This window comes from Mauremys reevesii, linkage group 6, assembly GCF_016161935.1.
Source record: "Mauremys reevesii isolate NIE-2019 linkage group 6, ASM1616193v1, whole genome shotgun sequence".
NCBI classification, from domain to species: Eukaryota; Metazoa; Chordata; order Testudines; family Geoemydidae; genus Mauremys; species Mauremys reevesii.
Window position 1 is genome coordinate 27,806,493 of NC_052628.1, and position 16,056 is coordinate 27,822,548.

The window sequence follows — 16,056 nt, forward strand, 5'->3', positions numbered from 1 at the left end:
ATACAATCAACTAACATTGGTTTCAAGAAGTCAACACACTGTGGGCGAAGTGCTTTTAACTACGCACACAACTCTACTCCTCCATTTGCTGCCAGGGTGAACCTTTGAAAAGTTGACCCTCAAAAGGTATATGAAGGAAAAAAAAAAGGAAAGGGAAGCTCAGACAAGTCAGAGGTCTTGGTTTCAAAACATCCTTCAGGTAAAGACAAGTTTTGTTTGTGAATACAGCCATTTTATTGATGTGCAAAGGATAGATATTTCCAGGCACGTGAGTGGGTGACAGGAGTCCAGACTTTTTCCTGTGGAAACTACCTTGAACATCAGGATCCAGCTGAGGGAGCTGGATCCTGATGGAGTTCAACTACAAGAGCCAGGTCTTCAGTCATAGAATCATAGAATCTCAGGGTTGGAAGGGACCTCAGGAGGTCATCTAGTCCAAGAGCTCTTTTCTCCCTGCCAGTCTTCCTTCATTTGGCTCAATCTGCCCCTTGACCTACTTCTATGGCACTGCAAGAGAGTTAGTTCTAAGATAAGCTCGCTCTCACAAAAATGCTCCATGCCTAACCACATCTTGACTTTCCTTTCCCATTTGCTGTCTGGTAACACAACAGCCAAGAGCTTCCATCCAATAGTACTCTGATTGCTCCACAATCTACCCTCACAAAAGTAAATTTATATTCTTATAGTTGAGGAAAAAAGCTAGAATGACAAACCCTTGCTACTCCATTCCCTTTCAACAATACAGCAAGTTCCTATCACAGAGGCATATGAAGAAGGGAAAATAAGGATAGGCCCTATGAGAGCTGAAAGGAGGCGAGTCAGACGGTATAAGAATAGGAAAAATAATAGTGATAGTCAGAAAGTATTCCTCAAAATTTGGTATTGCCCATAACTTTATAACCAACATTAACATGAGTTCCCAGAGTTTGGGATTCCATCCAAGACAGTTTGGAGAATATATCTATGTCAACAATATGATTGTGACTTAGATCATCCATTTGTAGCAGGGACTTGGCACACAGCGAACAGATACCGTTTGGGAAGTTGAAACAGGGTCATCAACAACTGAATAGCTCTACACTGGTAAAACAATGGGGTTGCTACTGATTAACCATTGTCTTTTAATGACTCTTTGCACAGAAAAACCCACAGAGGTGTTGGAGCATGGGAAAATCACCAAAAGGGAAGACAGAGGAAAGTGTCTCAGCCTGTTTTTTAAAAGGAGATATGCCCTCTGAGCAAGGGGAACCATTTCATAGCCAGAAACAGAGAGAGATGGCTGGAGGAGTGGGGGAAAGACTCTCAGGAGTGGTGAGGATTCGGAGGGGTGGGAGTGTGCCCTGGAGACCTAGAGGCAGAGACAGTGCCTGGGCTCTGCCCAGAACAAGCAGGATCCAAAGGTTGGGTCCTATTGGTGATGATCTGTTAGAGGGACTTGACCTGGATGTAACACCATCATTTGCCTTTTAGATGCCCACTAAGCTATGCAACTCTCTAGACTTATAGAACTGATAAGTTCTATAAGTCTAGAGAGTTGCATAGAGAGTTACGAGGGAGGTCAGGAAATGATCCTGACCTCCCTCGTAAAGTTCTTTGAGATCTACTGATTAAATGTGCTATCAGACCTTGGTATTATTGTGCATGCACGCACGCACACGCGCGCACACACACACAGTTATGGAAGGATGAATAGCAATTCTATACTTAAGGCTGTACAGTATTGTGAATTGCACAAAGAAGGTCTAAAACCCAGTTTCACACTTTAAAGATTAAATGTAGCCTCCAAACTTGGCACAGTAACTTCATTTTTTAGTAAAATATTTCCTAACTCTAGTAGAGGAAACATTTTAAAATGTTCCCTTTCTCAGAGTTAGTGAGGTTTTCTGAGTGGGGAATAGATCCACACACAGAGCTATATATGTAATTACATTGTTAGAGTGAGTATTTACATGTGAACATAATGAGAAGAAAATTTTAAATACAGAATGTAATACTTTAGGTGCAAGCATAGAAACAAATTGAAAGGGAACAGAATAAGCTTTAACTCCTCTGGCGTTTTAGTTTCATTTCAGGGGGTGGGGGGGGGGACAAACCAGGAGGAACTGATATTGTCAAAACTTTGATCATTTAATGATTTTTCTCTGCTATAGTTTAATGTTCATATGATCTATATACATTATGTAGTGTAGTTAATACCTTTTTATGACCTTCAGTACTGGTCATGTACAAGTTGAATTAGAAATCATGCAGTCTAACTTTCTGTGTAGGACTGATGAGGATGTGTCTAAGCAAAGATCCCCATAATCACACATGGTATCAGGTTTTATCCACGGATACTGTTTTACACCAAACTGTTTAGAAGAAATTTGTTCAAGCCGGTAAATACCTTGTGTATTTCCCTAGCAGGAACTTACAGTTAAGACATTTCTGATCCAGTAAAGAAACTGAAATGAAAGGATTGAAGTTGGCCAGAGGATATTTTTGGCAAAAAACAATGCTGAAGGACAATATCTGAAAATTTGCCCCAAGGGCTCTCAAGTCAATAGCTCTAGGTTGAGTATGTTACCACCAGTTTATATCAGTGATAATCTTGGTTCTCCTTCTCCAAAATCCTCTCTGAAAAATAGATGGTTTAATTATTTACATCTCTTCAGCATTAAACAATATCTATGGGTTTTTTTCCCCTATACTGCTGCCAAATTCCCTCTCCCCTGAATTTTAAAAAAAATAATTAAGGGTCTGTTCCTACTCTAGTTGAAATCAATGTCAAAACTCCCACTACCTTCAGCTGGATGGCAGAAGAACCAACATATTAAGGAATAAATTCTGCTTTCACATATTCATGTGCAATGCTCTCTGAAGTCTTCAAAACTCAGTGCAAAATCTTGCAAAGACAGGTTCTCATATGCACTGACTGATTGATTCCTCACACATTTCCTGCTTTTGGCCAGGGTGGAAATACCCTGAGAAGAGCATCTCCAGTAGTATGATAGTATTCATGCTCCTAGGAAGTGCAAAGGAATATGACACCCATCCCTAATTATACCTCAATAAAATGAGAGTTTGTCTGAAAAGTGGATAAAAGAAGTCAAACATATAAATACTGAGGGGAAGAAGCTAAAAATTATCTACAGCACCATAGACAAAGAATTGTATAAACTTATACAAATGTATAGTCTGTATTAATGAAAAAAAGCCCAGTGACTCAAAAAAGAATCCATAAATACACAGAGATGTGCAACTGATTTCTGTCACAGTCACATGCATTGCTCTTTGGTGATTATGAGTCAGAAGACCTGCTTCTGGCATCACATGTCTGGATGCACAGAGGAGACAAAATATCTAATTGCTCTGACTTTGGTTATGACAGTGGAGTCTTTCCCACCCTCCTATTTATTCTTCTGTAAAATTGCTGAAAAATAATGCAGATGTGCCATCTTGCATAGAGCACTGTCAGTAGTTGATGGCAGTGCAAGTGTTGAAGGACCGAAGGCAGCTATAGTTTATGACAGATCTAACAACTAGTCTGGAATTATGGAATTATAGCAGTGAGAAATTCATATGGTATCTGTTTGTTGAGAAGAAAATTCTGCCCCTTCATCTGTGGGTAGAGAAATTTTCCTGGAAGCAGAAAGAGGGGATGCAATGTGGGAATAGAAGAAAAGTCTCTGCTCCACAGCCACTCTCTAAATACCAATGCATAACAGGCAGGGACAGAGTAGGCTAGAAGGGACTGAATAATTCATTGCTACATCCAGCTTCAATTTTGAAATTGAAAAACTTTGTGAAAACAATTTTTGTTCTGTGCTGTTCATAAACTGTGCACTGTGAGTACTCAATAATCAAGCAGTATGACTGGCAAGTGACCGAATATTGTTTGCTTTGATTGAATTGCATGACCACAAAACAAAAAAAGTTTCAGTTCCGGTTCCAAAATTTACTTTCCAGAAATGTTCAGACAGGCACAAATCTTTGCAAAAATCTAAAGTGGTGCAAATACAGTGTGCCACAATGCACCCCTGTATTCACACCCTCCACATGATCACAATAATCTTTGTGCAAAGTATGCCTTGTGAGGTATCATTTGAGAACTCATAACTTGCTGATCAGTAATATCATGGTAAAATGTGTATAGCAGCATTAGGTGTGAAGTTTTAAAGTTTTATGATGTTAGACGAAGGTTTCTAACCATCAGAGGAGGGAAGTTCTGGAACAGCCTTCCAAGGGGAGTAGTGGGGGCAAAAGACATATCTGGCTTCAAGACTAAACTTCATAAGTTTATGGAGGGGATGGTATAATGGGATAGCCTAATTTTGGCAATTAATTTGTCTTTGACTACTAGCGGTAAATATGCCCAATGGCTTGTGATTGGATGTTAGATGGGGTGGGATCTGAGTTACTACAGAGAATTCTTTCCTGGGTGTCTGGCTGGTGAGTCTTGCCCACATGCTCAGGGTTTAGCTGATCGCCATATTTGGGGTCGGGAAGGAATTTTCCTCCAGGGCAGATTGGCAGAAGCCCTGGGGGTTTTTCGCCTTCCTCTGCAGTGTGGGGCATGGGTCACTTGCTGGAAGATTCTCTGCACCTTGATGTCTTTAAACCATGATTTGCGGACTTCAATGGCTCAGACACAGGTTTGATACAGGAGTGGGTGGGTGAGATTCTGTGGCCTGCATTGTGCAGGAGGTCAGACTAGATGATCATAATGGTCCCTTCTGACCTTAAAGTCTATGATTCTATGAAAAATGCATGTTCAAAACTTACATAGCACCAACTTGGTGAAACAGACCAATCTTGAACAAAGGTGGGTATGTTTGCCTTAATTTGCATTTAATGAACATTGGAATTCCATTGCAAATTAGCAAGCAGAACAGAAAGAAAATGTATCACAAAAGTAATCTCTTCTCTTATTTTGTCAGTTGTTAGTTTGAATTACGACAATACTTTATAGCAGACTAGTAAGCATACTGCATTTTAGTTTGTAAAAGTAATGAAATCTTAGTCACATAAAGCCCACACGATAGCATCCACAATTACACCTTTGCTGAGAGGTGGGGAGAGATCACTTTTTTCCTGCAGATTATGTAATTTAGCGAAATGTGGATTACGGAAGTTTTGATGTACGTGCAGTTTTTCAAATTACTGTATCAGCTGAGCAGACAGGCCCAGATCCTGTATCAGATCCGTTTGCAGGCATTTCCTTCTAAAGTCAATATGACTCCACACAGGTGGTTCTAAAATGTAAGATCAGGGCCAAAAAGCAAGGTTATATTAGCCATTGCCCACTTGTCTTACATGCATAGATTTATAGATTGAAAGGCTAGAAGGTTCTATTGTGATCATCTAGTCTCACCTCCCATACAACACAGGCTATAAAACTTCTCAAAAATAATTCCTAGAGTATTTCTTTTAGAAAAACATCCACTCTTGATTTTAAAATGGTCAGTGATGGCGAATTCACCATGACTCTTGGTAAATTGTTCCTATGGTTACTTACTTGCACCATTAAAAATGTATGCCTCATTTCCAGTCTGAATTTATCTAGCTTCAGCTTCCAGCCATTGGATTGTATTATGCCTTTCTTTGCTAGATTGAAGAGCTCATTATCAAATATTTGTTCCCCATGTAGATATTTACAGACTTATCAAATCACCCCTTAACCTTTTGTTTGTTAAGCTAAATCGATAGACTGAAAGAGCTCAATCACTATAAGGCATGTTTTCCAATACTTCAATCATTCACATGGGTCTTCTCCGAACTCTCTCCAATTTATCCACATCCTTCTCAAATTGTGGGCACTAGAGCTGGACATAGTATTCCAGCAGTGGTGGCAAGCTTGAACCTGCAATGGGTCTTGGTCGGTAGGTTATGCACATGTTCTAGAGTGATCAGAAAAGTTTTCCCAGCAGTGAAGGCAGAAATGCATAAGGCACATATCAAAGCTTACATAACAAAACAGTAGTTACAATGTAACAGTGAATCTTTCTTTGACCCATTGTTTTGTAAATTACTGTATACAATCAAGTGACCTTAGTTTAGCTTTAGAATTACCTGACAATATAATGATTGTACTCTGGAATAAGCAACAGTTACACAGAAAACATTGCTCATGCTTACCTCTACCACAGTTGTTTTGGCAGCTTTGCACATAGGTTGGTTGAAGTTTCTTGCCGTTTTCCTATCACAGAAAAGGAAGGAGAAAATAATTAACAGTAAGAGTAAAATTATAAGCATATCCATTTCAGAATTAGGCTATTACAACATGTTCCTGTAAAATAACTGTTTTCTTTCAGATAGCACTGGATAAAATTGCTAGTAGAAGAGAGGAGAAAACCATAACAGCATTTTATAAAAAGCATATGAAAATATGTTACATTTTGATAAATCACATGTTCTTTACAGCTTTCCATGACTTTTAATGGCCACATTATTTTTTGCAATTAAATATTCAATTGATAAACTCACTTATTTAATTGTTCAGAGCCAGCGGCAGTATGCTCTGTGCAATATTCCCCCTGGTTGCACTAATGCCTGTTGACAAAATTCACTCCTGTGCAGAGGACCAGCAGGAAGCCTATAAACCACTAAGGTCCCACGCATGACTTCAAAACATCACTTACATGGCACATGGGAATCTCTGCCATGCTAATCCTGGGACTTTCTCAAACCAAGCCTGCCAGCTGTGACAAATTTCCCTATGTATTATTTTTGTAACGTGGAAAAATGGCATCTAGGGAGTAAGACAAACAAATCAAACACTTTCCCTTATGACTTAACCACAACTCGAACCCAGATCTTACCAGAAAGAAAAAAAAAAAATCTATTGAGCCACCTCCACACCTACATCTGAGATGCTACTTTTCAGAAAACAACACTTCCTTTGCAAAATTTTGGGCCATAATACTAAGTACATTCTACTTTCCAATGCAGTCAATAAAATTCTGCAGCAACTTTTTTCCATCAGAAACAAAGTGTTTCAGTGAACATTTCATCAAGAAAGTTTCTCAGGTCCAGAATGGAAATCAGACACAGAAAGAGTCAGTCAGTCTCCTCTTTAGCCCAGTGTACATGTCAGACCCAGGTTCAAGTCCCTGCTCTGTCCAGTTCAGAGCAGGAACTTGACTATGAGTGTTTCACGTCCTAGCTGAGAGCCCTAAATACCAAGCTATTGGCTACTCTGGAGTCTCTCTCTCTCTCTCTCTCTCTCTCTCATTTTTGGTGAAAATTTTTGAAAGTTCTTGTTTTTGTTCCACATTGAAATGAAAACAAATTTCGAAACCTTGCAATGTCTGGCAAAAATTGAGTTGTTTTCTGGCCAGCCCTAATTTCCAAGTCTTTACTCCTTGTCTCTTCACCCTTCACTTGCTTTTACCATGCTGAACTTTGGGCTTCCACTGCCCCCTTCTGGTTTTTTATGTTGTGCCAAATGCCATGACAGCATGCTCGACAGTTTCTTTCTGGTTTCTAATGTAGTACTAAGATGGAGTGAAAACAACTTAACAGTCCAAGGCCAAATACAGAGATGGAAATTGTTTTATTAACATTAACCAGCAACTATAAAATCTCTGGAAGAGACTAAAGGAGAAAAAAAGATATTTCATCTTATAGCATCTGACAGCAGCACGTAGAGTACAGACACTGCATGCTCAGCTAGCAAGGGTATCAATAGTAGCATAGGCAGTGAGGCATAGTTTAGGTGAATAGAGTACCCTACGTTCCTGAACCCTCGGGTATACATCCTACGTGGCTCTCTACATGCCCATGCAGTACCTCCCATGTCTACACCGCTCTCCAGCTGCTGGAGCATCTCTCTGGTGCCTCCCCAATGCCAGAGCTTTTCGCCAGCGCAGTGAAATCTACACACTGAAATGAGTGTAACTGCGTAACTAATGTACTCTACATACCGCTGTAAGTGTAGACAAGGCTTAAGGAAGTTGCCAAACTCATTTATATCTTTTACTGGACCAACTTCTGTTGGTGAGAGAGACAAGCTCTAATCAAAGACGCTGGTCCAATGAAAGATATTACCTCAGCCACCCTGTCTCTAATATACTGGGACCAACATGGCTACAACAACACTGCATACAATCTCATTTATGTAAGTTTTTACACCTGTGAAACTACTGATTTCAATGGCCTTACTCCAGATTTATAGCAATATGAAATCAGAATTAGACCAAAAGTCATCTTTCAGAAGGTTCACTCACTGATCCATTGAAAAACTGAGGTTTTACAATAACTCTCCAAGGCAAAATACCATTGAGATCCTTGGGTTTCCAAGGATTTTCTAGAGATGTAGTTTGATTCCCCATTAATTTTATTTAATATTTCCAGATTCTGAACAGCATTCCAGTATCAGTGCTTCTATCTGGTTCTAACCATTTGAATAGCATTCTGATAGTAACCTTTGAGTCTCCTTGTTATTGGGAGAGATTGATGCCAATAGTTTGGAGACCAAAGAAAGGTTTGTGATGCCAGTAAACTAACCCATATTTTTCTAGCTATACTTAGACCCACCCAGCTTAGAAGGATAACATTTATGTTGCAAGAAGAATTCCTTTTATTAGGCTTGCCAAACTTTATCCTGTTAAGTATGCTAAAAATAATCATGTCTGATAATGGTGAAGTGGTAACATTTTTAAATAGTGAAATTAAGGGAAAAACTTAAATTTGATTTTGCCAGAATTTTAATGTTTTTTGTTTTCAAAATCTGATCTGGAAAGTAATATTTTTACATAATAGCATTACATCAATAGGAGTCTGATAACATAGGCATTCTTGTTGATTATTTGGTCTAATTTCATTAGAATCTGACTAATGTAAACAGATCAATTTTCTATTAATCTTCTGTATTAAAGCTTTATTATAAACAAACCTTGTATAGCAAAACACAACAAATGCATCTCAAGTATTAAGTGTATTATCGTCCAGGTGGTCCTACTGAAGTCAGTGGGAGCTTTGCCATGAACTTAAAATGGGAGCAAAGTTTCCAAGCAAATAAAAAACAAGCAATATTAAGCACAGACATGGACAGACAATAAAAAGCATCTTAGTTTTAATATCGAGGTATCACATTTAGCAGGGAAAATGTTTATGTACTAAAATGTACGTTGAATTTGGGGAGTTTTGTCACAAAAAATAAAAAGCTAAAGAGAAATCTGAAAATGGTATCTGTGATGTAAAAATTAGATGCAATTCAAAGGTTTCACTCCAAGAAATCAAAAGTTTTCCAATATCACTGTGGGGAAAAAAATACATTCACATAAATACTAATACAGTCACATAAATAGCTGCAGTGTGTTAAAAGCTAACAAAGTCAGGTGTTGCCTATGGGCTTGAACACTCAGCCTCATATCCCCAGCTGCTATGTAGCTTGTAAATTCAGTTACTGCACTTGCATACACATGCATAGTGTCCGATTTTCACTAGTTGTGTGGAAATACACATATACATATAGGAGTGCACAAGTGAGCTTTAAAAACTGAATTGATAACACATTCTTTTTCAGACAACGGTTTCTGCAGTACATGTTCATTTGCATATCTATAGTGGGGACACTCACTGATCATACCAATTTGAAAGTTATGGGTTGGATTGGCAGATTTCAATTTTATATATAATTGTGACAGATAACATCAATGTTTATTTTATACTTTTTTATTTTTATCAATTTAATTTTTCACAGTTGCAGGAAATTGAGAGGGCAGACAATTATTTAACGATAGAAGATACTGAGATTCAAAAAGTTAAAGCTTGATAACCATTAAAACACAAATTGTCAGCCTCATGTGCCAAAATAGACAAAGTCAATATCTTTAAATCAAACTCTAAAATAAGTTCTCAAGAGAATTGTTCTTATTTTACTGATCTGTAAATTTCAGTTATCCCCGGGAATTTTTTTTTAAGTTTGTGGGAGTGTGTATGGTGAAATCCATGCTTCCCAACAAAAATCTAATCTTTCCAACTCTAGGTTAGAGGCTCCTTGTGAGTGACATATTACAATCTCTGAAGATGCAGAAGGGCCTTAAGGTAGCATTCTGTAGAGGCTTACTGTTATAGGCACGGACCCAGACCATACATTGTTTTTTAACCTTCCTGAACTGCCAACTTCCTTAAACTTATCAAAGACACAAAGCTTCACAAAGGATGTTAGTAGTGGAAGCATCTTTCTCCCTCATCCTTGTTTATTGCCCATATATCTAAAGCAAACATTTTAAAATGTCCAGGGTAGAGCATAGCTGTTAAGGTCATCTAGATAGCAAGCAGACTCAACAGGCAAACACATGCCAGCCAAATCAATAAATCCATTCTCCTGGTTTTGAAATCTAAGATAGCCTCAGTGCATGTCAAGAGCAATCATCATGAAGGAAAAAGGTAGCTGAAACCAGTTGCTTGTAGCTTATAAAGGCCCTAAACAACTTGCATCCAATCTGTACACAATGGTGTTTAAAGTCATGCCATAGGCTAAATTCACAAGTAGCAGAGCTCCCTGAAAAATGGGTCCTTGTGCTGGCGCAAAGCATCGCAGCTCCATGTGCAGTGGAGAGGACCAGCAAGGGCCAGAACAGCACCAAAACTGAGTGGTATTGGCTAGGTTGGTGGCTTAAATGCAGCAGGGCTTGTGAAGAGAGGAGGTGGGGCTGGTAGAACAGAGGAAGCGAGGATGGTAGCATAGAGAAGGCAGGATTGGTGGCACAGAGGGAACTGGGATTATTTAGTCTGTGGAAGAGAAGAATGAGGGGGGATTTGATAGCTGCTTTCAACTACCTGAAAGGTGGTTCCAAAGAGGATGGATCTAGACTGTTCTCAGTGGTAGCAGATGACAGAACAAGGAGTAATAGTCTCAAGTTGCAGTGTGGGAGGTTTAGGTTGGATATTAGAAAAAACATTTTCACTAGGAGGGTGGAGAAGCACTGGAATGGGTTACCTAGGGAGGTGGTGGAATCTCCTTCCTTAGAGGTTTTTAAGGTCAGGCTTGACGAAGCCCTGGCTGGGATGATTTAGTTGGTGACTGCTCCTGCTTTGAGCAGGGGGTTGGACTAGATGACCTCCTGAGGTCCCTTCCAACCCTGATATTCTGTGAACAGGGAGCACGACCGGAGCACCTGGAATATCCACTCATATAGCAGCTCTCTAAGGAAGCTCCAACTAGCAGAGTTCCTGGGATGCACTAGTGAGAACTGAAGTTTTCCTTGCTATCCAGAGGGCACATCTACCCTAAAGCAATGAAATGAAATTCTTCTGTGTTCATCCTTGTCATAGCTGGCAGAGGAAGGAGTAATTTACACTCCCCTGGTTTAATCAGATCCAAAGCTTGGATTAGTTGGTCCTCTTTAAGGCATTAGAATATTTTGGACATTATCCTGGTAATGTTGCACTGTAATTGACATTGGTATCTATTAGGGAGACCAGGCTTGCTAGGCAAAGGCTGTCTAGAACTGTAGTCTGCTCAGTACGTTTGGAGACAATGCAGCTACAATTTGCTGTTTTAAACAAAAATGCTGCAGACTACAAAACAAGACCTTTTTCAGCAATCCTGTCTCAATCCTTCTTCCTGGAAGACATGCTGCAGTTCAACCACACATTGTTGGGCTAAACGCAGGAATCAGTTGGTAAAATATTATAGTTTATATGCAGGAAGTCAGATTAGAAGATCACACTGGTCCTTTCTGGCCTTAAAATCTATTAAATATACCTTAATCCATCCTTTAGAGTGCAACAGAAAAACACTTTCACTTCTGCCCTTAGCCTGAAGGTGAGCGACAGCCTAGCTGGGTGGCAGAAAGGTGGCAAAGGCATAGGGAATCCACTGTTAAAATGTGGCAAACCCCAATAAGCAAACTGCTCCTGTAGCCACTGAGTCACAGTCAATACCAGAAACAGTTCAGTTCATTTAGAGTGGAGGTCATAAATCTCAAGGCAATAATGTGGGTGGAATGGACCCTGTTGGTACTGAAAACATGTCAGAATGGAGCATCAGGCCACACAGTAGGTAAAATAAGTCTACTATAGTCTATTGCAATTTTCCCTTTGAGGTGTTCCTGGTAGGCCTTGGGATAAAAAAATCAGAGTATCTGTAGTAGGACTGCTCTCTACTCTCAGGCTGAGGGATACCATTAGTTTACAATTAGGTTACTTGATCTGGCAATCTGATAGTTGGAAATTTGCAGAAAGGAGCAAAGATGATCAAATCTTGGCTTCTCTTCCTAAACCAGAGATGTTTCCTCCTCTCCTCAGTTGCTGTCAAATGGGGAAGCAGAGCTTTCAGATCTCCTCTCCAAGTGAAGTATTCCTGATATTAACTGTGCTTCAGGAATGTGGGAGATATAGAAGTAAGGTGCAGGGAGCAGGAGGGAAAAAGGAACATACAATGGAAAGTGAGTAGCAAGAGGGAGACCGATACGATGCAGCAGATTGTGGAAAAGAGGGAGAAAGGGACACATATGCGATTGTAGAGAAAGAGGGGAAATGGTGGGGACAAGCAAATGCTAGGGGAAAGATATGGGATTGGAGGCTGTGTGGAGCATGGAGGGACAGGTAGAAGAGATAGAATGACAGCTCCCAATGCCCACACCCCAGGGGGCAGCAGAAGGTAAGTGACAGCCAACAGGTTGGCCTACATCTCTTTGTATGTGCACATTTGAAGTTCAATGCTCAACCAGAAACAATCACTCATTTGGAAGTGGGAGAGGGAGGGAAGCTTCCTCCTAGAGGCTCATAAATCACAAGGCAGGCAAAAAACAATGCCACTGATTTAAATACCATGATTTTTAAGACAGACCAACAACTGCATGTTTCCTTTTGGAATCTGACTTTGTAAACACTTGGGGTTTTTTGCACTCCTTATTTCCTCTAATATTTAAAAGGGTTACTTGACTTTTCAGTTTACTGTAAGAAAGTGCGCTTAGCTACCACAACACTTACCTCTTCTTCTGTTAGCAGCAAAAACAAACAAACAAACAAACGCGTTAAACATAAGCAAATCTCTCCTGTTTAAATGGAAGAGAAACCACAGGAGCAATACAGTTGCCTAGTCATACCTTGGTCTCAGACTGTGGCTAAAGTTGTGTTGCACAGTTCTTTAAGGGGACCTGGACATAACTCACCCCCATACATACCCACGAGTGTTTCCATTACAAAGGATGATATATAATGGCATAAAGTGTCTGATCCTTCACCAGTGAAGTCAATAGGAATTGAACCACAGACTTCAACAGGTCAGAATTAAGCTTACTGGTTGGACTGCAGACTAAATGTAGCTGGCTCTTGTTGTCACCTGTGACCCTACCCAATATACTGTCCTTAATGTTTCTTTTTTTTTTTTTTTTTTTTTCCTTTTTTTAAATCTGACACCTTTATTCAAAAGTTTCAGTCTGTACAGAAAGCTACTATGTTTTCCAGGAACTGTTAGTGGCTTTTATCAGCCATGCTATATTTTTATCACTTTTTTTTATTTCACAGCTGTTCTTGTATTCTTGAAAGCCATTAATATATGCAATTATTTTTTTACCTTTTATAGAATTATAATTTGACAGTAGGGCAAAGCAAAATGAATAAAAGTGAAGTCAGTAAGATATTCATTTGCCATCAAACAGGAGACAGGATTCCATTTTGCTTTCAAATTGTTCCAAACTATTTTAGGATCTTCCTCCACTGGCAAACGGGCCATACCTGAAGATAACGTTTCCTGCACGATCAGCCTTCCATGCCTTCACAAGTGCAAAATCACCTGTAATTGACTTCTCCATAATATAGTGACGACCGTCAAACTCCCTCACCTGTAGGGAACAATAGTGCACTGCTGAGCAGGCATCAGCAAACAGACTTCTTATATAATAGTTATTTTGTGTGATTTATTTTACAGACAATTCAATTTAAACCTTCTTTTGTGTCTATGTGTAGTTATGTCTTATAGCTCAAGTGGGTAATAATAGAGGAGCACGGGGAGGCAATAACTTGAATTTATAGTTGCTATAGCTTCCCTGTTTAGGGAAACATACAACTGGAATTCAGTACCTGTTCCCACTGCACCACCTACTGGAATTCAGCAGGCATTATGCTGTACTTCCAGCAGCTCACACAAAGTAACAGTTCCTTAGTGCTGCAGCAGCGATATTTACAGAGTTTGTATTCACACTGGGTGAAATTCATCCAGATGCAGAGGACCCGCCCAAGGTCTATGTGCCTCTTAAATCCATTTTTGAGGGTCTAAGTGATACATAGCCCTCATGCAGACACTTGGTACAGGGGTGAATTTCACCCATTGTTCTCTGAAATTATCTTCTTTTGGTGCTGGGTAATTTGAAAATGTAACTCATAAATGGACCAAGAACCAACTATTTTAATAGCTCCATTAAATTAGATGCAACTTGTAATTAGCTACAAAGTTCGTTTCTATACTTATCAAGCTAATAATTTTCCTGAATTATGACCTAACAGGGCTCTTAAAACTTGTGCTAAATGAAGCGAAGCAAAGCAAAACATGGGATGTTCATTCAGGCAGAAACTGAAGTCTGGCTATGACAGTCCAGTAAAATTATCTCTAGATTTTATAAAACACAACTCTGTTCTCTTCATAATTGTTTACTGATGCTCAAAGCAAAACTGTTGTATAGGGATCAGGAACCTAGACAGAACAGGGTGTCAGTGGCAGGGCCGGCTCCAGACCCCAGCGCGCCAAGCGCGTGCTTGGGGCGGCGTGCCGTGGGAGGGCAGCAAGCGGCTCCGGTGGACCTCCCGCAGACATGCCTGCGGACAGTCCGCTGGTCCCGCGGCTCCGGTGGACCTCCCGCAGGCGTGACTGCGGAAGGCCCGCTGGTCCCGCAGCTTCGGTGGAGCATCCACAGGCGTGCCTGCGGGAGGTCCACTGGAGCCGCGGGACTGGCGACCGCCAGAGCGCCCCCCGTGGCGTGCCACCGTGATTGGGGCGGCGCAATTCCTAGAGCCGCCCCCGGTCAGTGGAGATCAGGTTAGTCACCAGAGGACAGGCAGTATGGGTAAGTCATCCATCAGCATGTTTGCTTTTTTTTAACTATCCATTACTGAGGCCCAACAGCAAAGGTCATGGGCCTTAGAAGAGGGATCTGGATTATCCATGCTGAACTGTGTTAGAGTGTATAGATGAAGAAAATTCAGTGACCAAAATTTTTAAACAGTTTCTTGCGCATTATCAAAACCAAACCAAACTGAAATAAGAGAGCAAGCCAAGCTCCATACAGTCTTAAATTATAAAATCACTATATAAAGAGCCAGGTATTAATTACTATTGAATGCAATTTACACCTAAATCTTGCACTAAAAAGAGAGAGCTGTGCTCTCTAATGGTTAGAGAAAAGAATCAAGGAGACCAAGATGATCCTGGATTCTAATCCTACTACATGGATTGAATGACCACTGGAGAGTGGCATAAATCTACATGAGGGAGAGGAGTCTAAATTAGTTGACAGTGAAGCTCCCTTACCATTCTCTATCCCAGGTCAACAAATCCTGAATGGCTACATAACCTGAATAAAGGAGGATGGCTAACCAGTTTTCTACCTACAGACTTAATATTGGTTTAGGACTGAGTCCCTCTGCAGTGTTACATAGCTACTGACAGTGCAACAACAGGCAAGTCAATAGACTTCCTCTGACCTCAATTATTTAAGCTTAAAAAAAAAATCTCACTGGGTTAATAGACTCGATTGCATTTCAGTTTGTAAAAACACAAAAAAATAACATTTTTGTTCGTATTTAATTACACTGGCACTCAGCGACACCAATCAGATCAAAGAAGTCCATATTCAATTTTAATTAAAACTTCATAGACATGAATAAATTTCAAGTGAATGTCTCTTATTCCTTTGTTGTCACTTAGCCAAGATACGTACATCTCGTTCATTTAATTTATAAGGAAAGAATAATCCCTCCAGCCTCCTAATCAGTTTTATATTCTTTCTGAACACTAATATTTTCATTAGTTCTTAAACTGAAGCTTCTGTGATAGGTCTGCTTTGCTGTGACAGTAAAAAAAAAACCAACAACTTAAAATCTAATTGAAAAAAATGTTGATTCAGG

General features: G+C 39.9%; 1 protein-coding gene across 3 annotated transcripts in view; it reads right to left on the minus strand.

Annotated features, from left to right (window-relative positions):
- OXCT1 (3-oxoacid CoA-transferase 1) overlaps nt 1-16,056 on the minus strand; it is a 133,307-nt gene that overhangs the window by 71,669 nt on the left and 45,582 nt on the right. For all 3 annotated transcript variants that reach the window (XM_039543905.1, XM_039543904.1, XM_039543903.1), the window contains 2 exons: nt 13,672-13,778; nt 6,118-6,178 (listed from right to left, as the gene is read on the minus strand). In XM_039543905.1, the coding sequence (XP_039399839.1) occupies nt 6,118-6,178; nt 13,672-13,778 (168 nt within the window). The remainder of the gene's footprint in view (nt 1-6,117; nt 6,179-13,671; nt 13,779-16,056) is intronic.